This window comes from Centroberyx affinis, unplaced genomic scaffold (genome assembly GCF_046629955.1).
Source record: "Centroberyx affinis isolate AG114_WGS23_722 - 3 ecotype Tasmania unplaced genomic scaffold, CSIRO-AGI_Caff_v1 ptg004247l_1, whole genome shotgun sequence".
Lineage (NCBI taxonomy): Eukaryota > Metazoa > Chordata > Actinopteri > Beryciformes > Berycidae > Centroberyx > Centroberyx affinis.
The window spans coordinates 96,816-120,000 of NW_027281982.1; the positions used below are offsets into that span (position 1 = coordinate 96,816).

Below are 23,185 nucleotides of genomic sequence, written 5' to 3' on the forward strand. Positions count from 1 at the left end.
CTTGCAGAGAGCAGCAGCTTCTATTCATTTTATAAACTGCGTGATTTACGATAAGAAATATTGCATCATCCGTTGTGAAAGGACCCCGTTTCCCCTGCTCGATTACTCGTACGAGTAGAAAACTACGTCTGCGCCGTTTGTCAGCGAAACAAAATCATACCTACGAGTCAGTTTTAAACAGACGTGATTTCCTACCGGTCCCACAAGTTAAACCGCATTTAAAATTAATTGGTTTTATCGGGTAATTCAGGCGATCGCCGCAGCCTCCTCCATTCCCTTTTTCGTTCAAGATGGCGGGTGACGAGTCTGGTACAACGCTTGGTCAGCCTCACCTGTCCAAACAAGACCTTAGTACTCTGGTGAGTGTTTATTTAACCGGTTTACAGGTGTGTTTTGGTGGCGGTGTGTCGGTCTCGTGGCCGAAACGGGCGAATAAATTTGAATTTTAGGTGTTTGGGGGAGCTAACGGTCCTCCACCCGGCACATGAGTCTGCTCTCTGTCGGGCCCGGCGGGGCGGACAGACCGGGACACACACTTCCTCTCCGACCACGATAATACCATACTATGAGAAAAATACGTTTTCCAGAAATATGTGGGTTAATGAAATGTCTTTACAGCGCAATAGCAGTCGCTGTCACCGTTATCTAGCACCGGCTGTTCAGGAAACGTCAGTTGGTTCAGTCTGTTAGCTCCTAGCTTTAGCCTAGAATGACTATTATGTCATTCACCATTTTAAATGCATATACTGGGATTTTTACTGGTGACAGAAGCAGGGACGTGGAGGGTAAACCCCCCCATTTTAGTCTGACATAAGTCTGTATGATATAAATCCATATTAAAAACACATTACTAGAAGTATCAAACAGATGTACAATATAGGAGGTTGGGCTCTTGAAAGGGGAAAACACAGACAACTGTAGTTTATTGTCATAGGCGTTGAAAAAATACACTCAGTCCATTTCAAAGCAATGGAAAGCTTCTGCCCTGGCTCTCTCCCCCTTTAAAATATAGTGCATATTAAATTACACATGGAAAATAGATACACCTGTATTAAAAGGACAACGAGAACAACGACAAAGAACAGTATAACAACACCAAGATAATCCTACATGTTTGTATGAGTGAGTCAGATTGAATGATTGTTCATGATCGACTGAGGAGTTATGTTTGTTATTTTCCCACGTCAAGTACATGGTTCATATGTTTCCAGTGTAGGGCTGGGCGATCAATATTATCATTTATCTCTCTTTCAATGGAACCATATGGTGATGATATGATGATTTTAGCTTAGGGTTAGACACACAATTCTTCTGACACACAGTTCTGCTGTCTAAACTGATGATAACAAGCACATTTTATTTTAAAACTCTGACAAAATGAGGAATGGTAGGAATATTATTTGAAAATTTCAGTTTTGTTTGACATCACACCTAACATTACCATGATTCGGGTCAATGGGATGAGCATTAATTTGATTATTTAACATGTGCTTTTTGCATACGTGAGCCATAACGTGATATATATATCGATATCGGGGGGGGGTAAATCCATATCAACCATATGGCCCAGCCCTACTCCAGTGTCACCAGGACCCGTTCACCTCCCAGATGAAAGGGAGTGTTGTCCTATTCACACAGACTCACTGTGAAAGCCTGTGGTGTTTCCAGTGTGTGACGAGCCTCCTGTGTTGTTCTGTTGTCAGGATGTGTCTACACTGACCCCGCTCTCTCCAGAGATCATCAGCAGACAGGCCACCATCAATATTGGTAAGTAAACCATTAGCCTACACCTTACTTTCCTCACTCTACTACGCTATCGTCGTACCACCATCTGTTTACCAGGCTGGGAAATTGCCAGTCAGTTTTTGGCTTTGGCTGCTTGCTGACCAGTTTGGACGATGTTTTCCATTTAAAAAAAAAAAAAAAAAAAAAATCCATGTGGCTGGAAAAAGCACAAGTGCTGGCAGACTCTTTGCTGAAACTTGGTAATGTTTTTAAGAATTTATTTGCTCCAGTTGACCTGACGAAGATCCATGTCAGATCTAAACGTCTTGAAAATCTAATAAAGGTGTATGAATGGAGTTTACAGGCTCTACTGCTACTTCTCTATGAATAACAGGTGAACCCGCTATAAAAGTTGACATTTTCTTGAGATAATTGCAGCTTTGTGTGCCACATTTATGGCCAATTTACCATATCCAAATGATTTTGAAAACATCTTGTTCTCCAAGGGGTTTATGTATGTTTGTTGATAACCAAAAGGAGCATGAAGCGTCTTTCAGATACGATAACAGTTTGTTACAGCGCAGCTCTTGACCAGATGTTTAGGGAAGTCCGTAGTGCGAATAAAAGAGGCATAGGTTTCAAGAAGCAGGGAGAAAAGTCATTCCTAGCTTGTTATCTTGCTTGATGTAGAATATGCCTAGGCAGCTGAAAATAGATGGCTCATCTCCACTGCTGCCCACTTGCTTTCAGGACAGAGCTTTTCTACTGATCTCCCTATACAACTTCGTACTTGTGTTGTATCATTTTGGGAAATTTTATCTCCGTTTTCTTTCCCTTCCTGGCCGGCTGCTTCCTTGTCGTTTCTATAGGGTTTGAAAATTCATTCATTCATTCAATCATTAGCTCTACAAGCCATTGGAAATAATGGGTTTTAGAGCACAGGGGGTGGATTTATCACCTCCTTTGTGAAAGCTGCATTCCACTGCCAGAATTCACAGCGGAGCTTGATGTGATGCTCTCACCAATACAAACTGAGACGGGCAGATTGGCACGTATTGGTACTGCAGCCGTCATGACCGGTGTGCAGAACAGATGAGTTTCCTGCCCTGCCTGGACTGCCTCCTTTGACAACTGTACCAACCTCTTCACCCCCCTCCCCTCCCCTCCCCTCCCCTCCCCTCCCCTCCTCCAGGAACCATCGGTCACGTGGCCCACGGCAAGTCCACAGTGGTGAAGGCCATCTCCGGCGTGCACACTGTCAGGTTCAAGAATGAGCTGGAGAGGAACATTACCATCAAGCTCGGCTATGCCAACGCTAAGGTAAGCAGCACCGAAGAGCGTTTAGCTGAGGGCTGAACGGGCTGTTCCTGCCTCTACCTCTCTGCCTGTGTGTTTAGTTTGAAGATGAAGTCCAGGATTTCCCCGATTTCCCTGATTTGTCTCCTCTCTGGTGGTGAAAAGTATTTGAAATGATGCACAGACTACAACCAAACAACCACAGAAGTATTATATTCAGTTATATAATCAAAGAAGGTGTAGCAGCCAGTCTGGCTCACCAATAAACAGTTCCCACTCTTGTAAAAATCCCTGGAGCAGGTAATTTGACTTTCAGTGACTGTAACTTTTATTATGAAATTAGGCAATAACATCGCTTATGATGTAAATACTGCAACTTGACAGTAACACATCAGTCAGGTTGGCCAGAAATTATTTTCAATGTAAGCTCTTTGGGTCGGATGTTATGCTGACTAGCTACTCAGCTAATATTAGCTGGATAAGTAGCAGACTTTCGTCCTACCAGGTCAAAAATATCAACAGCAGTCTATGGAGAGCGTCTCCAGCCTGGCAGCCTCCAGTACTGCCAGTTAGTATTGTGTAACCTGACTCCACAGTCCAGATGGATAAAATAACTTTTTATTACTGGAAAAAAGTCCTGGATTCCAGCTTTGACTGGAATATGTTGATGACAGTGATTCAACACAGACTCTTTTGGAGATTCTAATCATCACTTCTATCTTTTCTCCTCACTTCACCTCCTTCATCCTCTCCTCCCTCTGTTTTCATCCCCCTACCCGTCTTTTTTCCCGCTGTCCCAGGTGTACAAGCTGGACGACCCCAGCTGTCCCAGGCCGGAGTGCTACAGGTCGTGTGGCAGCAGCACTCCTGATGAGTTCCCCACAGACATCTCCGGCACCAAGGGCAACTTCAAACTGGTCAGGTAAGACTGGAGATACAGGTGGATCTCATTTAAAATACTCTGATTTATGTTTTAGCCATTAAGCTTTTGGCTGGTAAGTTTGTCCACTCTCCCAGCCACTTTTTCTTTCTCTTGTAATCAGTTTGGCTGTAAAATGGTGAAAGTGGGTTCATTATCAGCCACTAGAACTGCAATGATTAATCGATTAATCGATTAGTTGTCAACTATTAAATTAATCGCCAACTATTTTGATAATCGGTTCGAGTATTTTTTTAAGAAAAATAAGTCAAAATTCTCTGATTCCAGCTTCTTAAATGTGAATATTTTCTGGTTTCTTTACTCCTCTTTGACAGTAAACAGAATATCTTTGGGTTGTGGACAAAACAAGACATTTGAGGACGTCATCTTGGGCTTTGGGAAACACTGATCCACATTTTTCACCATTTTCTGACATGAAAATAATCGTTAGTTGCAGCCCTATCAGCCACTATGGGAAAAGTTAATTTCTTACACTTAATTTGAGTGAGCAGGCAGAGGTTCAGTTTCTTGCTCCAGGACAGGACACACTAGGACTGGGCAATATATCGATATTATATCGATATCGTGATATGAGACTAGATAACGTCTTAGATTTTGGATATCGTAATATCGTGATATGGCATAAGTGTTGTATTTTCCTGGTTTTAAAGGCTGCATTACAGTAAAGTGATATAATTTTCTGAACTTACCAGACTGTTCTAAAACAGAGAAGGAAACCCTGTTTTTGCATTTTATTTTGATCACAGTCTTGTTTCAGTAAAAGTGCTTGTGACATCTCACACGTGGCTTTGACTTACAACTGAACATTTAGCCCACATCGTAGAAAATACCGAGATATATATTGTATATCGCCATTCAGCCTAAAAATACAGAGATATGATTTTTGTTCCATATCGCCCAGCCCTAGGACACACTGCTGTTGTAGGAATCAAACATGTGACCTTCCTGTGACGGGACAAGGCCACCCATTTTTAGACCTGCTGAGACAATGTGTTCAGACTGGTTTGTGATTACGTAACATTTCTGCCTGTAAAAACTGAAGGCTACAGAGTGCCTGATTGATCTGAGATACCCAACTGTTAACTGTTCTGACAGTAGAGCTTTGATTTTCCTCAGTAATGGAGCACAGTGGGCGCTCTTTACTTTTGTTATGGTGCAGTGGGGACAGTGTGTACTGACTGGACAGGTTTCTCCAAAATAGGATACATGCATAAGAATAAAAAAACAGGAGAAAGCAAGAAAGATCACTGACACGCTCTCTGGTTACCACAAGAGTTGGCAAAGTAATCAATAAATCACTCCTCGTCATGCTCTATGTGAATTATGAGCACAGTTGTAAGGAATCTTTGACCAATCAGAATGCTTGGCTGAAACTCCCCATTGTATCTGTGTATTCATCCTTAATTTGACACATCGCTGCTGTCGTCCCTGTTGATGGACTTTGTACTTGGCCTTGTTCATGCCTCAGTGGGGTTTTGACAGTAACAGCAGCCATCTGTTGGTCTCTCTCTCTCAGACATGTGTCGTTTGTGGACTGTCCCGGTCACGACATTTTGATGGCCACCATGTTGAACGGAGCCGCCGTCATGGACGCAGCCCTCCTGCTGATCGGTGAGACTTCAGCCGCTGAACCATAACCGGCCTTTACGACTATCTCTCTCCTGCTTGACAAGCCTTGTGGATAAAGGGCAAACTTTGACTTGATTTTCATGTTAATGACTAGCAGTATCTCACAAACAAGTCTGCTGACTGTCTCGTCCCTCTGTCCGGCAGCGGGTAACGAGTCGTGTCCTCAGCCCCAGACGTCTGAGCATCTGGCTGCCATAGAGATCATGAAGCTGAAGCACATCCTGATCCTGCAGAACAAGATCGACTTGGTGAAGGAGAGCCAGGCCAAAGAGCAGTACGAGCAGATCCTCGCCTTCGTACAGGGTGAGCAGTGTGTGTGTGGGAGTGAATGAGTTATGGCCCTAATTTGTCGTGTTTGTCATCTAATTTGGTTGAACTCTCTTGATAAATGTCACCCAGTGTATCTACACTATAAAGACTGGGATTCATTGGAGGGTTCTTGTAAGATCCAAAGCACCTTGGGGTTCCTCACTCTGAAAAATAATCAAAAATATCAAAGGTGCCTTGAAGAATCCCCGCATGTTAGAGGATTGTGGAATTACAATCAAGATGCATGAATACTTTAATCTGAGAAACCCCTAAAGGTTCCTCAAAGTCCTTTTGTTTTAGAAAGTAGCTGCCATACTACTTTCATAGTGTGTGTTTGCATGTTGTTGTTTTTTTTTATTACCTTTATCTGACTGAGCACAGTTGGTGGACAAGTGCCTTGCTCATGTGCATGTTACTCATTCACTTTCCCCACTGTTTCTCTGAAGCTGATGTCATGTGTAACGTTTCCCCGCTGCTCTCCTCCCTGCAGGCACGGTGGCGGAGGGCGCTCCCATCATTCCCATCTCGGCCCAGCTGAAGTACAACATCGAGGTGGTGTGTGAATACATCGTCAAAAAGATCCCAGTGCCCATCAGAGACTTCATCTCCGAGCCCAGGCTCATCGGTGAGAACACACACACACAGATCTCACTACACAGAAATCAGGAATTACAGACAATATTAGGAAAAAGGGAAGATTCAAGACAGTTCTCTCATTACAAAATTTCACAAGCCTTTATTTCTTATGCAAAACACATAAACCTTATGTTATGCATTAGGCAGTAAAGTCTTGCTCCCTGAAAGATTTTCAGTTAGTGAGTCAAATCCGGTTTTATAACCATCATAGATGATCCAGTCTCTAGTCTCTTTCAGCTGCTTTCTGTCAGAGGGGTTTGGTTTTTGTGTCCTTGCAGAATTTCTGACATGAAAATCCCTAAACTGTCCCAGCAAAGATCGTAGGGAAAACTGATTGCAACTGCAAGAGTTTTATACTGTAGTTCTTTTTTGTATGGGTTTTAACAGTCGTCTGTGCTGTTCACTAGTCCCTTTATAGCTGCTTTCTGTCAGCAGACATCAATTTCTTACCTCCCAGTTGTTTATAAATTGTCACTGCTGGAAAGCAATAAACCCCCGCAACCTTTCCCCAGCGTCTTACCTCAACTTGTCCAATGAGAAGAGCGGCTTGGATCTTTGTTTTTTCTCTATGAAACACGCTGACTGTGTGTGTGCTGACGTCTTCACTCTTCTACGTTTCAGTCATCCGATCATTTGATGTGAACAAGCCTGGCTGTGAAGTCGATGACCTGAAAGGAGGAGTGGCAGGAGGCAGTATCCTGAAGGGAGTGCTGAAGGTAAGACTTGTTTTGTGTTTTGGGAGATGCCTCAAAATAAAAACTGAACTGTGTGTAGCCGGGTTTGAAACAGTCAGGAGCAGGCTAGGTAGAAAAATGGATGTGATGTATTTTCTTATGGTTACTTTTCAACATCGCTGTCATTTCATATTGGTACCGAATATGGGTTTATAGAGTAGATATGAACAGGATCCAAAAAGTCAGGCATGAGCAGCAGTTCAGATATGAGCATGAAGGTCTGCGGTGTTAATGTATCATAACTGCCACACTCTACCAACTGTGTTTGTGTGTCCTCCAGGTGGGTCAGGAGCTGGAGGTGCGTCCAGGCATCGTGTCCAAGGACCAGGAAGGAAAGCTGATGTGCAAACCCATCTTCTCCAAGATCGTCTCTCTGTTCGCCGAGCACAACGACCTGCAGTACGCTGCACCCGGAGGCCTTATCGGTACGACCGCATTTACTTACATTTGTCTTGGTGCGTAAGCTGTGGCTCGTCTGTGATGGAGAGGCAGAGGAATTCGTCTTGGTTCTCGAGGAGGAGAAATTTATAGTTTTAATCATGCACATGACTGCTGACACCAGCCAGTCGGGTTCAAATCCAGCATTATGAATCAGCTGCAGCCGCACTGCAGTTTTTACATTTTTTTTGAAAGACAGATTAAAGATCAAAGAGGCCTTTGCAGTAGTCTGATCTACTTGTAACAAAGCCATGCACACTGTGACAGAAAACCTCTGACTTTAGAAATGCTCAATGACAGAAAACTGTTCTAGTGATGCTGTTAAAGCTACAATATGCAACTTTTCTCCTTGACCGTGAAGTGTATTGTTAGCCCCGCCCTTCTCCCCTTCAGTTGGTCAAGTTCCCGACCCGAACACCTGTCAGTCATCTCGATGACTCTCTTCTTTGTTTTCTTCCTGCTTACCTCCATTGTTGTTGTCCATGACTTACTGTGTGTGTATATGTGTGTGCATGCAGGTGTGGGCACTAAGATCGACCCGACGCTGTGCAGAGCGGATCGTATGGTGGGTCAGGTGCTGGGAGCCGTCGGAGCTCTGCCGGAGATCTTCACTGAGCTGGAGATCTCCTACTTCCTGCTCAGGAGGCTGCTGGGAGTCCGCACAGAGGGAGACAAGAAGGCCGCCAAGGTGAGCAGGGCGTCCTGGGAAATGTAGTCAGTCAGTCAGTCCCCAAAGGGCAAAGACTTAAAAGAAATCAGACTAGTCATTCAGATATGTGTTTTTTTTTCCCATTTTCAAGATGATTTCAGTGGCAAAATGGGTCTTTATTTCATTCTTACTCGCATTAAAAAGGTTTTGAAGAGTCTTAGATTTATCTAGATGAAACTTGTAGACACCCTGTTGTATCAGAAATGAAATGTTTTTTACTTTTCAAACCCAGTGTCCTTGGTATTTACTAGAATACACTCATACACAGTAGTGAGACTTAGATTCAACAAGGACCTAAATGAAGTTTTGGGCTGATTTCTTTTTCAATTCAATACTTTATTGCCATGTCAACACAGTTGATAGGAATTTGCCTCAGTGCAGCTCTTAAGAACAGACACAAAAACACACACATAACTAAATAAAATATATAAAATAAGAACAGCAAAAACAGTTATCACCTTTATACATTCAAACATGCATAATATGATAAAGTCCTAAAGTGCTACATTCATCTTAAAGTGCTTGTTGCTTTGTGCTGCTACCTACTTTTAAAGTGCATGTTGGCTAATGCTTGCAGAAAGTGAAGCCTCTGGTGGGCCTGGTTAATTATGTGGCTGGTGTTGACTTCCCACTTCAGAGTGTGGCATATGGTGGTGCCAAGGAATTTAAGTGTCAACCCTCTCCACTATCTGGTTTTTAAAGGACAGTTGGATTGACAGAGAGCATGTGACATCATCCTATGTGTATTCTCGTCCCTGCAGGTCCAGAAGCTGTCGAAGAACGAGGTGCTGATGGTGAACATCGGCTCGCTGTCGACGGGCGGCCGCGTCAGCGCCGTCAAGGCCGATCTGGCCAAGATCGTCCTCACCAACCCGGTCTGCACAGAGGTGGGAGAGAAGATCGCTCTGAGTCGCCGAGTGGAGAAACACTGGCGGTAAGAAAGGATCCTGACGCACTAACGCCTCGCAAAGGGAAAAGGCAGAGAAATGTTTGCTTTTTCTTTTAATCGCCAAGCCAATTGACTTGTCAGATCTCTGAAGATGTGATTTGCTGACTTTGTAAGAGGTTGTTCTTTATCGTCTTATCCTCATCAGACCTGACGCAAACTTAAAAAAAGACAAAATCTCAGTTTTGAGATTACTGCCTTTTTTCCTTATAGGGCAGCATACCTATGATTACAGATCTTTGGTATCTATCAATTTTAAGGAATTGAAAATCTTCAAAATCTTGTATTGTTCAAATAAGAACTCAGGTTTTTAGCTAATTCTTAGCATTTTTATTGAGGAAATCAATTGAGCAGGGTCTAAATCTGTTTAGGAAAGAAAGTGGCAGATCTTAAAGACAATAAAACATCAAATCTGAGTGTCAGGCAGAGTTTTAATGGTTAATTGCATGCTAGATTGATCGGTATGCCGTGTTTATCTGACTCTTCCCTTTCCTCCTTCAGTCTCATTGGCTGGGGCCAGATCAGGAGGGGCGTGACCATCACACCCACGGTGGACGACGACTGAGACGAACAAACCAGGACGTTTGCGTCGCCACGGCGACGCTCCCGTCGGCCGGACAACACGACCATCACACTCTTTTCATACCGGAGGAGGACAGAGGGGAGGGAAGGAAGCAGACAGACGGGACGGGACAGCTCAGTAGTTTAAAGACGCCTCCTCGCTCCGCACGCTCTCCTTCCTCTGCGGCGACCCAGGAGGGACGGGCGAGACGGGATCCACTTCCTGCTTCCTGCCGTCCGTCTTCCTGTTTCACTGCAGAGGAAGAAGAGAGGAGGAGAGGAGAGAGGAGGCCTTTAGACTAACATCAGCCTGCAGGGGCGCAGCAGGGAGGAGCCGCTGTCGGAGCGGGTCCAGAGGCTTATTCAGGCTGCTGATCTGACACCTGTCATATATTTCATGTTAGCTTCAGAATAAGCCTCTGGTCTGGTTTCTACATCACAGGGAGGGAGGGGGAGGGGGGGGGGTGCAGTGCAGAGGTAATGCTGTACTGTCTACAGCTTTCAGTCAAATCTAATAAAATACATTTGGAAGAAATGTTCTCTTCTTTGAGTTTTGCTTTTCAGCTGTCATTTATTTGAAAATGCATTGTTGCAGCTGATGATGTAATATCTGCCGGATCATTTTTAAATGTCACTCTGAAGGCTGGAAATGTAAGAAAACCTGTTAATGAAATGAATTTACCAGATAATCCAATAAAATAAAATCACATTGTTACATTAACTGGCAATGCTTTATAAGGAGTGTAACATAATACCTGTAATAATATGGACTGATAATGTAATAACTCATAAGAACAAAAATGTAATAACTCGAGTTGTTACATTGTTTGACAAAATTCTGATATTTTAAAATGTTACATTCTTTATAGAGTAATGTGAAAAGTTTTTATTTTTTAAATGTTTTTAATATTTTCGACCCGTTCTGAGTGACATTTTTATTACAGTTTGACAGGTTACAATATCCAGCAGCTATTACAGTATCATTTGCTATATATTTTGCTATATTAAAATTTAAAAGCATAGAGGTAATAGTTAACAAGTGGGTAAACGATTTAATCCTATCAGCCTTTCATTTCAACCCTTAGAATATTTATATGTTAGTTATCTTGTGTGAGTAAATAAGATCCATTTTGGAGGCATTTGCAAGTTAATATTTTTTCTTCTATTACTAATTTTTTTTTTTAATTCTCAGGTTCTTTATTAAAAAATATCTACTAAAGTATTGTAAAGTATTGAACTCGCATATTATAATAATATCCCAGCTGGTTTCCTCAATATGAAATAAGGTACGAGAATCCATAGATTCAGTGTAATCAATAACCAGTCAGTGATGGCTCGAGCCTGTTTACCAAGGGTGTTGTAGCACTTCCGGGATGATCCACCTGACGACCACGGGACATGACGTCACGCAGGTGTCTTAACTAGGCTAGAGTAGAGCTGTATATTCTCTGCTCGAGCTACTTTACAGGTAAATTACTTTTTGTTTTTTAAAGTCTCAGATATCAGCGCTAATGTTGAATTTACTAAGAGCCGCGATCCGATCCGATCCAATCACTTCCTGCCGTCTCTGTATTCAGGACGAGTGCCAATAATTAAACTGATTTAATATTTTTATTGAGCGTTACACTGCAGCTGATGTCTCTGTATCTGACCAGCAGACTGTGGTGAAGCTCGACTCTCCAGCTGCTGGTCAAACTAACATGGAGTCTGCAGGTAAGAAATCCTGTAACTTTTAGAATGACACTGTAGGCTACAAATATGACATCAGCAACTCTACAAGTTATATGCAAGTTATCCTTATAGGAATGTTACACAGATCATTGATCGATATTTTCCTATATAATCGATCTAGATAACCCAGTCACCTATTTGTATATTTACCAATCTATTTACAAATCTATAAATAAAAATAAAAAATACCGAGCTAACACTTGATAAAGTAAATACATCGCACATGATTTGCAGCTGATCATTGCAGAGTGCATTACATCTGTTCCATGCAAATTCATTACTGCATTACATCACATGAATGAAACCCATGCACCTGCGTCCTCATTGGACATGCAGCTGCTTTAATATAGATATAAATCATTTTAAATTATACCAGAAATTTTATATTGTTTCATATTTTTGTCTTATCACACCCTAAAAGCTTAATAACACATAGCCAGAGCCAGTTTTACTCCAAAATGCTATATATACATTTTGAATAAAAAAATTGTTACCTTAAGTTTATTCAATATCTTTAAAATACAGATAATTGAAAAACTCTACTAATTAACGCTTTGAGAAGTACCATAAATGTGCTGTAATTTTGTCCTATCAATCATTTTGTAAGAGATGTCAGCTAATTCATGTTGGAATGAAACTCTGCTTCTCTGCCTCTCATTGGTCAGATGGGCAGCGGGGGCGGGACACGGGCCCGAGGCGCTCCCCGCTCGACGTCATCATGAACCAGATCCGCAGGACGCGCACCGCCGCAGACAGGAAGCTGTCCGTCCGCTTCCTGTCCCGCCCCTCGGAGCGGGGAGGGATTCCTGAGACAACAGAGGAGAGAGAGGAGAGAGAGAGTTCAGGTGAGGAGGGAGAGAGAGAGGGGAGAGAGAGAGTTCAGGTGAGGAGGGAGAGAGAGGAGAGAGAGAGTTCAGGTGAGGAGGGAGAGGAAGAGGGAGAGAGAGAGAGAGAGAGAGAGAGAGAGAGGGAGGAGAGAGTCCAGGTGAGGAGAGAGAGAGGGGAGAGAGTGGAGAGAGACTTCAGGTGAGGAGAGAGAGAGAGAGGAGAGAGTTAAGGTGAGGGGAGAGAGAGAGGAGAGAGTTAAGGTGAGGGGAGAGAGAGAGGAGAGAGTTAAGGTGAGGAGAGAGAGAGGGGAGAGAGTTAAGGTGAGGAGAGAGAGAGGGGAGAGAGAGAGAGAGAGAGACACTTCAGGTGAGGAGAGAGAGAGAGGAGAGAGTTAAGGTGAGGAGAGAGAGAGGGGAGAGAGAAGAGAGAGAGAGAGAGGAGAGACTTCAGGTGAGGAGAAAGAGAGAGAGAGGGGGGAGAGAGAGAGTTCAGGTGAGGAGAAAGAGAGAGAGAGGGGGGAGAGAGAGGGAGTTCAGGTGAGGAGAGAGAGAGAGAGGAGAGAGTTTGTTAAATGGGTCTAATGGTTAAAATCGTACTATTGTCATTTGCTACTGGCTGATCTTTGGTGTCAGGTGATGTCACCTTCTAGAGTACAACAGGTGGTGACATCACCTGGCACCAAAGATCAGCCAATAGCAGATGACAATAGCACGCTTTTCACCATTAGATGGCAGCAAACTCACAAAAGCATCCGATCTTGGTGAGTAGTTTATATTCTGGTTTTCATGGCGGTCAAGAGCCAAATAAAATAACCCCCATGTTAAAAACTAAGTGGAATATTGCTTTAAGTTACTAAGAACCTAAGGAGGACCAGCTGAGGAAAGTGGAAGAAATGTAAAACCCGACAGTTGTATAAAGCGCTGGGTGTTCCAGGAGCGGGGGAGCCGGGGGAGAGCGAGCCGGACGCCGGCTGGGGCAGAGTGAGCGTCTTCCTGCAGCGTCTGGGGAAGAGAGCCGACAGCAGGAGCCTCGGCCTGGCTCACTGTGACCTCACTGCCACTGACCTGCTGGAGCTGGGTGAGCACACACACACACACACACACACACATATAGAGAAGTGTCAAAGTGAAGAAGAGAAGAAGAGTGGAAGACCCAGGTTGTAATCACTGTTGTAATTTTTCCTTTCTGTGGATCAATACAGTAGGGTTAGACTGATATATTGAGCTGATACTGGACTTTTAATAAACAAAGTCTATCAGCCAATCAATGTTGTCCTCCGCCCATATGATGGAGGTGAGGATATGACCTAAGGATTTCACTAGTCTGGGTTTCAGTGGAGAGTTTTAGTGTCCCATGGTGGTCTAAATGCTGTTTCAGAGAATAAAATCCTGTGGGACAAACAGAATCCTTGTAATTCTTACTCGTCTACTTTCCAGGGCAGTGGTTCTCAACCTTTTTGGCTTGTGACCCCTTACAACGAAGCGATGTTTACGAAGCGAAACCCCCCTTCACAAGCTTTCAAGAGAGAAGAGAGAAAGAATGGTTTTCCCTTTTCAGGTCGTTTCATTTGATTCATTATCAGAGGAGGCTGAGAGGCTGAATCCTATTCAGTGTTTCACAAGAAAAAAGCAAAAATGACAGAAAAATCTAAAAAAATTGACACGATAATACATTTTCATAGTAGAAATATGCTTTGTTCCTATCCCGTAAATCATCTTGTGACCCCCCCCAAAATATCTCACGACCCCCCGTGGGGTCCTGACCCCCAGGTTGAGAACCACTGTTCTAGGGTTAGGCAGGTACTGTATATTGGGTCAATATTGGCCTTTTACTAAAAATCGCAGATAGGTCAGTCACATCTGAGCAAAGAAATCATTCCAGTGTGTTGTGGGAACCAACGCACCGCAAAAAAATTATTTCTATCCGTTTCAGTGGAGAGTTTTAGTGTTTCAGTCACTTGGTCTGCAGGTTCCAACCAAACACTACAGCAGCCGAGTTGAAGTTGAAGTTTAATTTATTATATTCTCGCTCACAGTTAAAAATGAATAAATGCAGAATTTCCATAAGAGCGAGGGGCCCTATTTAAAAATATACAGACAAATAAACATGAAAAACATACAAGTATGCAGACAATATATATAAAAACATCTTTCTTCCTCTTCTTCCATTTCCTATTTGAAAACCTGCAGACTCTCAGGATTAGCAACCACTGAACTAAATGTTGCTTCAGAGGCTTTTCCACCTGCTGGGAGGAAACTTCTGGAGAAAACACTGAATCTTTGTTTTTTGCATGAAAATTGTCAACTTAAAGATAATATCTGCATTTGAATCTATTGCCATCCCATATTAAAGAAATTGTCACTGCTAACCAATTTAAAAGAGCAGTGAAGGGATGGCTGCTGAGCTGCTGACAGTCAATTATTAATTAATGCGTTTTTTGAATGTTAGTTATTTTATATTATGAATATGTTAATGTTTTTTATGTCATAAGTGATTCATGCATTGCCAAGACCTGCCTGTGTCAACCATTACTTTTTACGAGGACTTGACTTTATTGTGTGTTGAATTCCTCGACCATTTTATATGTGTATGGTTGTGGCCTAAGGGCCTTCAAAGCTATGTGTACTTTAAAATTTGTCAAATAAAATCAATCAATCAATCAATCAATCAATCAGTTCAACCCAAAAATATCAGTATCATCAAAACTCCATATCAGTGGAAGCCTGCAGCAGAGTGTGAGCAGTCTGCCTTGTCTGTCCTCTTCAGCCTCTCTGCTCCACTGTCTGCCTCAGCTGGAGGAGATGGACTTCTCCTGGAACGATCTGATTGGTGGATCTCTGCGGGCGCTGACCTCTCACCTGCAGCCTGTGGGCGGGGTCAGGACCCTGAGGCTCTGCAGCTGTAGGCTGAACGCTGATGACCTCACCGCTCTGGGTGGGGCCAAACACAGAGATTTTCTGTTCGCTTTTCTGTGCATTAGTGCTGTTTTATTTTAATTTTATGCATCTCATCATTCTGTCATTTGCCACCATGCTGTGTTTTGTTTAGATTTAGATCCTGTTACCCAATCAGTCGTCTTCGTTTGTCATCAAATTTTTGTAATTTCACCTGCAGGAAAACGTTTGCTAGTTCATCTCAGGGCAAATAAACTTCAAGTTCTTTGGAATTAATCATATCTGTGTGTGTGTGTGTGTGTGTATATAGGTGAGGCTCTTGCGTGCGTCCCCCTCTTGGAGATCCTGGACTTGTCCTGGAACGGCGGCGTCGGGGGCGGGGCTTTGCAAGGCCTGCTGGGTAAACTCCACCCCCCGCTCAGGGAGCTCCACCTGGTGTCCTGCCAGCTGACCGCCGCTGACGCCGCTGCGCTCGGTAACAGAAACACGAGCGATGTGTTTTCTCCAGGACTGATGAGGCAGTAGCTTGTCAAAATGTACATTATATTATCTGGGAATTTATTACATTAACAGGATTGATTACATCTTCAACCAACTTAGAGGGATATTTTATTAGATTTTGACAAGTTATTACATTGTCTACTGTCTGTTATTACATTTTCCTTTAAAGACCCAGTAAAACGGCATCTTTACTTCCTTGATTTTATGTATTTCCTGGTGAAACAGGATGTTGGGGCGGGGCATAACGCAGTGAGGGATCAATCAAAAGTGTAAACCAATGGAATATGAGTCAGGGAGAGAAAGGGGCCGGACTGTTCGAAAATCTGTGATGGTTTTATTGGTTGGAATTTATATTTACACCTACTAGTGCAGCATGAGCATGGAAAATACTCTGATTTCTGAAGAAAAAGTGATGGGAGTTAATTTCATGGGGACTTTAATACTTTATAATAGCTTCTGTATGATCTGGTCTGTGTAATACTGGCTGTGTCCTCTGTCTGTCTGTCTGTCTGTCTGTCTGTCTGTCTGTCTGTCTGTCTGTCTGTCTGTCCCTCCCAGGAGGAATAGTGGTGTTCCTGCCCAGACTGTGTGTGCTGGATTTGTCCTGTAACTCTCAGCTGACGGAGGAGCCGGAGCCGAAGCTGGAACCGGAGCCGGAACTGGAGCCGGAGCCGGAGCCGGAGCCGGAGCCGGTCGGGTCCGGGGGTTTCGGTCAGCTGGCCTCCTCGCTCTCTCACGCCGCCTCTCTCACCACACTGAGGCTGCAGGCCTGCGGGCTGACGCCAGCCAGCCTCCACGCCCTCGGTTTGTGATTTCATTCCACATATGGCATGCTATCTAACAGTGGTGGAAAGAGCACTAGAAGTAGTCTACTCAACTAGAAGTATTGTTAATTATTGTAAATTTTACTTAAGAAGAATTAAAATTACCAGTGTAAAAATCTACTTGAGTAAAAGTAAAAAGTAGCTCATTTAAAATGGACTCAGAATAAAAGTTACTGAATTTCTTGTTAGAAAAGTTGTTCCCATGCAATTCTAAAAGAATGAGAGGGACAGAGTTCAAACTAGATTCTTTTAATTTAGGTTTTAGGATTTTAGGTTTCTGTTCCTCCCTGACAGTTAATGAGCCACACCTGGTCTGTATCTACCTGAGACCAGCAGATTATTATATGTTGGTAAAAAGTAACACAAATGCATGTCACCCATACTAGACACATAGATCTGTTTAAAATGACAGATCATTTTTAAGAGAGTAAGCACCCCCTGTAATTCAGTACCATATGGGATAGTTATGTCAGATTCTGTGTGTTGGTAAAAACCTAAAATGCATAAGTGCAAGAACATTACTGGTTTGTGAACTGCCAACACTTCCGCCCCCCCCCCGCCTCCTGCAGGTGGGTCGCTCCGTCACCTCCCCTCGGTGCGTGAGCTGGACCTGTCCTGTAACAGAAGCCTGTCTGGAGGACTGTCCCACCTCACCTTCCACCTGGCTCACCTCACACACCTGGAGAGCCTGGACCTTCACCTCTGCTGCCTCACACACACTGACCTGGAAGCCCTCAGTGAGTGTGTGTTAGTGTGTGCTTAGACAGAGTAAATGCACTGATACGTATGAATTGAATTGAATTGAACTGAATTGAAATGTTGCCTCGTCTCCAGTCCAGGTGCTTCCTTCTCTACCTGAGCTGACGCAGCTGGATGTGTCGTCCAATCAGGAGGCAGGGGGCGTGGTCCACGCTCTAGTCTCCGCCCTCCCACTGACACAGATGAGACGGCTTCCGCTCAACAGCTGCAGCCTGACTGACGAGTCCTTCACTGCACTGGGTACCAGATACTACTGATGTTACTACTACTACTACTACTACTACTACTACTACTGCTACTATTACTACTACTACTACTACTACTACTACTACTGCTACTACTGCCACTACTACCACTACTACCACTGCTACTACTGCTACTACTACTACTACTACTACTACTATTACTACTGCTACTACTGCTACTACTACTGCTACTACTACTACTGCTACTACTACTACTACTACTACTATTACTACTGCTACTACTGCTACTACTACTGCTACTACTGCTACTACTACTGCTACTGCTACTACTACTACTACTATTACTACTGCTACTACTGCTACTACTACTGCTACTACTACTACTACTACTGCTACTGCTACTACTACTCATACTTCTCCTGCTACTACTGCTATTATTAGTAATACTACTTCTACTACTACTACTCAAAACAATTAATTAAATATATTTTTATATATATTTATAAAGTACTTTTGTGTGTGTGTGTGTGTGTCAGCTCTGGCCGTGCCGTACCTCAGCAGTGTGGATCTTTCCTGGTGTAAGGTGGTTGGCGGTCGCTTAGCGCTGCTATTGGACGCTTTGCAGCCGTCAGTCATCCTGGAGCTCCGCCTCAGCAGCTGCCAGCTCACCACTGATGACCTGCATCACCTAGGTAACACACACACACACACACACACACACACACACACTCAAAGATCAAGTTCTATTGTTTGCACGTCCGGTCTGCTTGAATTCACTTCACTTCAGATGAAAAAAATTGTTCTGACATTTACAACATCACAAACTTCAGTGAACCTAAACGTATAGATGATGAAAAGTGTTTGGAGTTGAAAACAGTGGAAAACCAAGGAGCTGAAAGAGATGGTGAGCTGCTGGGAGGGAAGTCACTTGAATGTACATCTGATGTTTCTAGAGGAGGAAAGTCTCGGTCCATTTTCTTTGTTGTCTGCTGTGCTGTGTTCTTGCATCAGAAGACTGACAGGGTTCGGATCTCTGTTGTACCCCCACAAAATGACCATAATATATCAGCAGGGGCTTGATATCGAGTTATTAATCAATACAAGTGACTCAGCAATTGCTTGGCCTGTTGCTAAGATTTCTGGATTTCAAACTCACTTTTTGGCCTGTTCTCTGTTTTGGAACAAAAACTCCATACCCACTGGAGTTTAAGACTCTCCTAATCCTCTAAACATACTCACATGTTTATCTGCTCAGAGATGGAGGATGATACTAGGCTAAAAAGCTTTGTTCTCAAGCTGAAACAGCAGATGCCAAAGCAGATTTATTGTTCCAGTATTCAGCATGGTGATACATTAGTTCTTCACTAGACGGGAGCTCTGCTCTGATTGGCTAGCTTACTCCTCTCTTTTGTGTACCAGAGACTGTGTGTAGGAGATTGGGTTTATGGATGTTGTTGCAGTTCCTACTGGTTGCTGATAGAAGTCGATAGAGGTCAATAGAGGTCTAGATCGGTGGTACTCAGCGTGGGGTCCGGGGACCACCAGGGGCCCTTGAGGGGGTTCCAGGGGGTCCCCAGCAAATTGATAAACTGGCAAACTTAACCATAATTTAATTTACAAGAAGTTAACACAATTAGAGAATATATTTTGATCATAGTTTCACTGTTATCTCTCCTGTACCTACAATACAGGTCACAGAATTCTGGACAAAATCATATCTAACAATAAAAATATTTTCAGATTTGGGTTTGAGAGACAAAATCTCATCAAATGGGATCTGTGGCCCTAATGTCTGCTAAATTGTGGGTCCTTGATATGAAAAAAGGTGAGAATCACTGGTCTAGATAACTTGCTGCCTCTCTAACATCAGTGGTTTTGTCTTCTTCCTCCCTGTGCAGCTGCAGTGTGTAAACTCGGCTCTCTCTCCTCTCTGCGCCTTCTGGATCTGTCCTATAACGGCGGGGCGGGGGAGTCCGGCTGGGCCGCGCTGTTCGCCGCCAGAGGCCTGGGCTCGCTGGAGGACCTGGACCTCAGCCTGCGACCTTCGACCTCGGCGTGCGGCGCGGCCTGGCTGCCCTCGCTGCTCTGCGCTCTGCCTCGCCTCCCGGCCCTCGCTCGCCTCGCCACGCGGCGCTGGACCTTCGGCAGCCAGGCCCGGGAGCAGCTGAGCCACTCCCTGAGGAAGAGGGGCGTCCTGTGGGAGTGTGACCCGCCCACTAGCGCCGTTACATCATCATCTAACCTGACCAATCAGGACGGGCCAGAGGAGAGCCGTCCTGAGGAGTGATGATGACTGAGAGTTGAGACTGGTTTTGAGAGATCATACTTTACTTATGATGGCCACTTAAATTTTGAATTATCACACATTTGATGCATTTATAAGATTTCAACACAGCATACAATATATTGTAATATATGTATTATTTATGATTCTAGACCACTTACTGTATTTTGTACAACAATAAAGACAAGCTATAGATTTCATCAGAGTTCCTGATCATTTCTAGATCTTGAAAAGTTTTAGATATGAGCAAAATGTTGGGAAAAGTTTGGGAAAAAATATTCAGACTTGCACGGATCTAAGTGAGAAGATCTTTTTATTTTTTTTTGGAAGCACCTTTGAGGAAAAAAAGTCTCACACACAAAAGGGTTTGTGGATTAGTAGGTTCATTTGATCACAGAGTATTATCGTGAATTGGATATCTTGGGAATTGGGAGTTTGAGTGTGTGTGTGTGTGTGTGTGTGTGTGTGTGTGATGGTCTAGCAGGGCTGCAGGGGAGTGACGGGCTGGTCCTGGGTGTGTGTGTTTGTGCAGCCTGACTCGGGGCAGAGCGGGGGGGTGTGGGCGTGTCCTGTGTGAGCGTCAGAGCGGCGTCGGTGGCGGGGCCCCCCTCCGGCCCGGAGCGGGGCGTCCAGTAGTAATGCCTCCTCAGGCCGTGGAACGCCTCGGCCAGACGCAGCTCGCCGTCCGCCTCGTACGCGCTCACGTCCGTCCGCTCCGCAGGCAGCCGGCCGCTGGCTGCCAGCTCTCTGAAGGCCTGCAGGGAGACCAGCGGGTTAGACGAGGTGACAGGGACGGGACCATGTGTCCAAATTCAATATACCGCAATACAAAAATGTGTTAATCCGTATGGTGTGTCAGGAACATGAATGGTGATATCAGCTCCATGTTATTCTGCTGTAGTAGTCACTAATGAGATGCTTGACCATCACAGTTTCACAAGCTCTCCATTCAAATTATATTATAATTTGTCACTTTGTAATGACATTTTTTTTTTAAACTTATTTTTTTATTTGGTTATTTCTCACATCCTCTTTTACATCAAAAATATTTCAACATACAGCAGGTTGACAGTTTCCCTTACAAGGGGTTACAATTTTTGTAGAGCAATTCAACATGAAAATATGTATAAAAATAAATCAAAACAAATTGAAATAATAATAACAATACTGAAAATAACCAACGTAAATAACACAAACATATCAAAACAAAATCTTTACTTTACAATATCAATACAAGTTCACCTTACATAGACATACATATTCAGTCCAATATACATAAGAAAATATCCATATTATTTATCAAAAAATAAAAAATAAAATTTCCTGTTTATTTTGTCTCACTTTAAAGAAGACACAAACTACCTCAGAGCGTCACCTGCAGTCCAGTTCCTTACTAAGTATATGTTTGTTCAGTTATCAATCCCAATGTTCCCCCATTGCCTCCATTAGTGGTGTCCGTCTTTCCAGTAATGACATTTTTTAATTGTTGTTTACATTCTAGCAGCCAATGGCATCGCTAGAAAGATTTGTGACTCAGAAATAAACAGAATTCTGCACAGTCAGACTTTGTTGTCACTGAACTTTTATTTATTACATCGTATCCTGGTTGTATTGAATTGTGAACCCCATGTCATGTATCGAATCAGGAAATCGAAATCAGAGGTGTGTGTGTGTGTGTCACATTAAAATAAACACTGGAAAGAGAAGATGAGATGAATAGATGAGAATAGATGTTTCAATCTGATCAAATCTTTGTGTGTGTGTGTGTGTGTGTGTGTGTGTGTGTGTGTGTGTCACCTGGCACACAGGCTCTTCCAGGTGGTTTCCCCAGATGTAGATGTGGGTCAGAGCGCTGTTAACTGTCATAGCCTGAGCCAGAGACAGCAGACCCTCCGTCCCTATGTTGTTACTGGTGATGGACAGACTGAGAGAGAGGGGGAGAGAGAGAGAGAGAGAGAGAGAGAGAGAGAGAGAGAGAGACAGAGAGAGAGAGGGAAAGAGAGAGTCAGAGAGAGAGAGACAGAGAGAGGGAGACAGAGAGAGAGCCAGAGAGAGAGCCAGAGAGAGAGCCAGAGAGAGAGAGAGAGACAGAGAGGGAATAGAGGGAGAGAGAGACAGAGAAAGAGCGAGGGAGGAGAGAGAGAGAGAGACAGAGAGAGAGAGAGGGAGAGAGAGAGACAGAGAGAGGGAGACAGAGAGAGGGGAGAGAGAGAGTCAGAGAGAGAGAGAGAGGGAGAGAGAGAGAGAGAGGAGACAGAGAGAGAGAGAGAGAAGAGAGACAGAGAGAGTCAGAGAGAGAGACAGAGAGGGAAGAGAGGGAGACAGAGAGAGAGAGAGAGACAGAGAGAGAGCGAGGGAAAGAGAGAGACAGAGAGAGAGAGAGGGAGAGAGAGTCAGAGAGCGAGAGACAGAGGGAGACAGAGGAGACAGAGAGAGAGAGAGAGAGGGAGAGAGAGAGAGAGAGGTTAAGTGTTAAATATGGTAGAATGTTTACAGGATTGGTGTGTGTGTTTGTGTGTGTGTTTGTGTGCGTGTGTGTGTGTGTGTGTGTGTGTGTGTGTGTGTGTGTGTGTGTGTGTGCGTGTGTGTGTGTGTGTGTGTTAGCTCACGCTCTCAGGCCGCAGGTCGGCCGGGCCACAGCCTCGCTCAGGTACACGGCGCCGTCATCTTCGATCCGATTGGACGACAGGTCTACGATCTGCAAGGTGGGGTTCTGCTTCAGCAGGTCGGCCAGACGCCGCGCGCCGTCACGAGTCACATGGTTACTGCAGAGAACAACGTGAGGAGATCAGGACCGGGTGAAGCACGTGGGTTCATACTGAGGCTCTAATGGGCTGAGGAGGGTCTGGACCCCTGCTGGGAACATCTGGCTGCAGCTCCACTACAGGAAGAAGAGGTGAAGTGCCTTGCTCCAGGGCATCTCCACATTAAGGCTGGTCCAGGATTCAAACCTGTGCCTTGTGGTCTTATTACTTCTAGTGGAATGGAATTTCACAGAATTTCCTGTAGGTTTTTTCAAATTCCAATTCCTCAGTTAAACTAATTTGATTTATTTTGTAGCGACGAGGCCTACTGGAAACAAAGTAAAAAGTCACCGAGAGGCTGAGATAGGGGCTTGTTTGCTGATTGTCTGACGCGCTACCAAAAAAGATTAGCTGAGATCAAACTAAGGTTAACAGGTGCTTATATTAACTATACGAATATCACCGCCCATATCCATGTGACCTGATTATAT

At 43.9% G+C, this 23,185-nt stretch overlaps 3 protein-coding genes across 3 annotated transcripts in view; 2 read left to right on the forward strand and 1 right to left on the reverse strand.

The window, feature by feature from the left end:
• The first annotated feature begins 251 nt into the window (after positions 1 to 251).
• On the forward strand, positions 252 to 10,365 carry eif2s3 (eukaryotic translation initiation factor 2, subunit 3 gamma). The gene is made up of 12 exons (XM_071543157.1): positions 252 to 359; positions 1,704 to 1,767; positions 2,918 to 3,045; positions 3,822 to 3,943; positions 5,478 to 5,572; positions 5,735 to 5,893; positions 6,390 to 6,524; positions 7,157 to 7,251; positions 7,550 to 7,694; positions 8,226 to 8,395; positions 9,178 to 9,350; positions 9,864 to 10,365. Exons 1-12 carry the CDS (start codon positions 291 to 293, stop codon positions 9,925 to 9,927), a joined length of 1,419 nt encoding a protein of 472 aa, XP_071399258.1. The 5' UTR covers positions 252 to 290; the 3' UTR covers positions 9,928 to 10,365.
• A 998-nt stretch (positions 10,366 to 11,363) lies between these two features.
• Positions 11,364 to 20,100, forward strand: lrrc31 (leucine rich repeat containing 31). The gene is made up of 11 exons (XM_071543171.1): positions 11,364 to 11,391; positions 11,582 to 11,636; positions 12,320 to 12,499; positions 13,416 to 13,559; positions 15,249 to 15,416; positions 15,687 to 15,851; positions 16,436 to 16,681; positions 17,271 to 17,438; positions 17,536 to 17,700; positions 18,203 to 18,358; positions 19,565 to 20,100. Exons 2-11 carry the CDS (start codon positions 11,624 to 11,626, stop codon positions 19,951 to 19,953), a joined length of 1,794 nt encoding a protein of 597 aa, XP_071399272.1. The 5' UTR covers positions 11,364 to 11,391; positions 11,582 to 11,623; the 3' UTR covers positions 19,954 to 20,100.
• Positions 20,101 to 20,169: 69 nt separating this feature from the next.
• lrrc34 (leucine rich repeat containing 34) overlaps positions 20,170 to 23,185 on the reverse strand; it is a 7,693-nt gene continuing 4,677 nt past the window's right edge. Inside the window, exons 8-11 of the mRNA XM_071543153.1 lie at positions 22,560 to 22,715; positions 21,748 to 21,874; positions 20,433 to 20,705; positions 20,170 to 20,175 (exon numbers count right to left, since the gene is read on the reverse strand). Of these exons, the coding sequence (XP_071399254.1) occupies positions 20,170 to 20,175; positions 20,433 to 20,705; positions 21,748 to 21,874; positions 22,560 to 22,715 (562 nt within the window). The remainder of the gene's footprint in view (positions 20,176 to 20,432; positions 20,706 to 21,747; positions 21,875 to 22,559; positions 22,716 to 23,185) is intronic.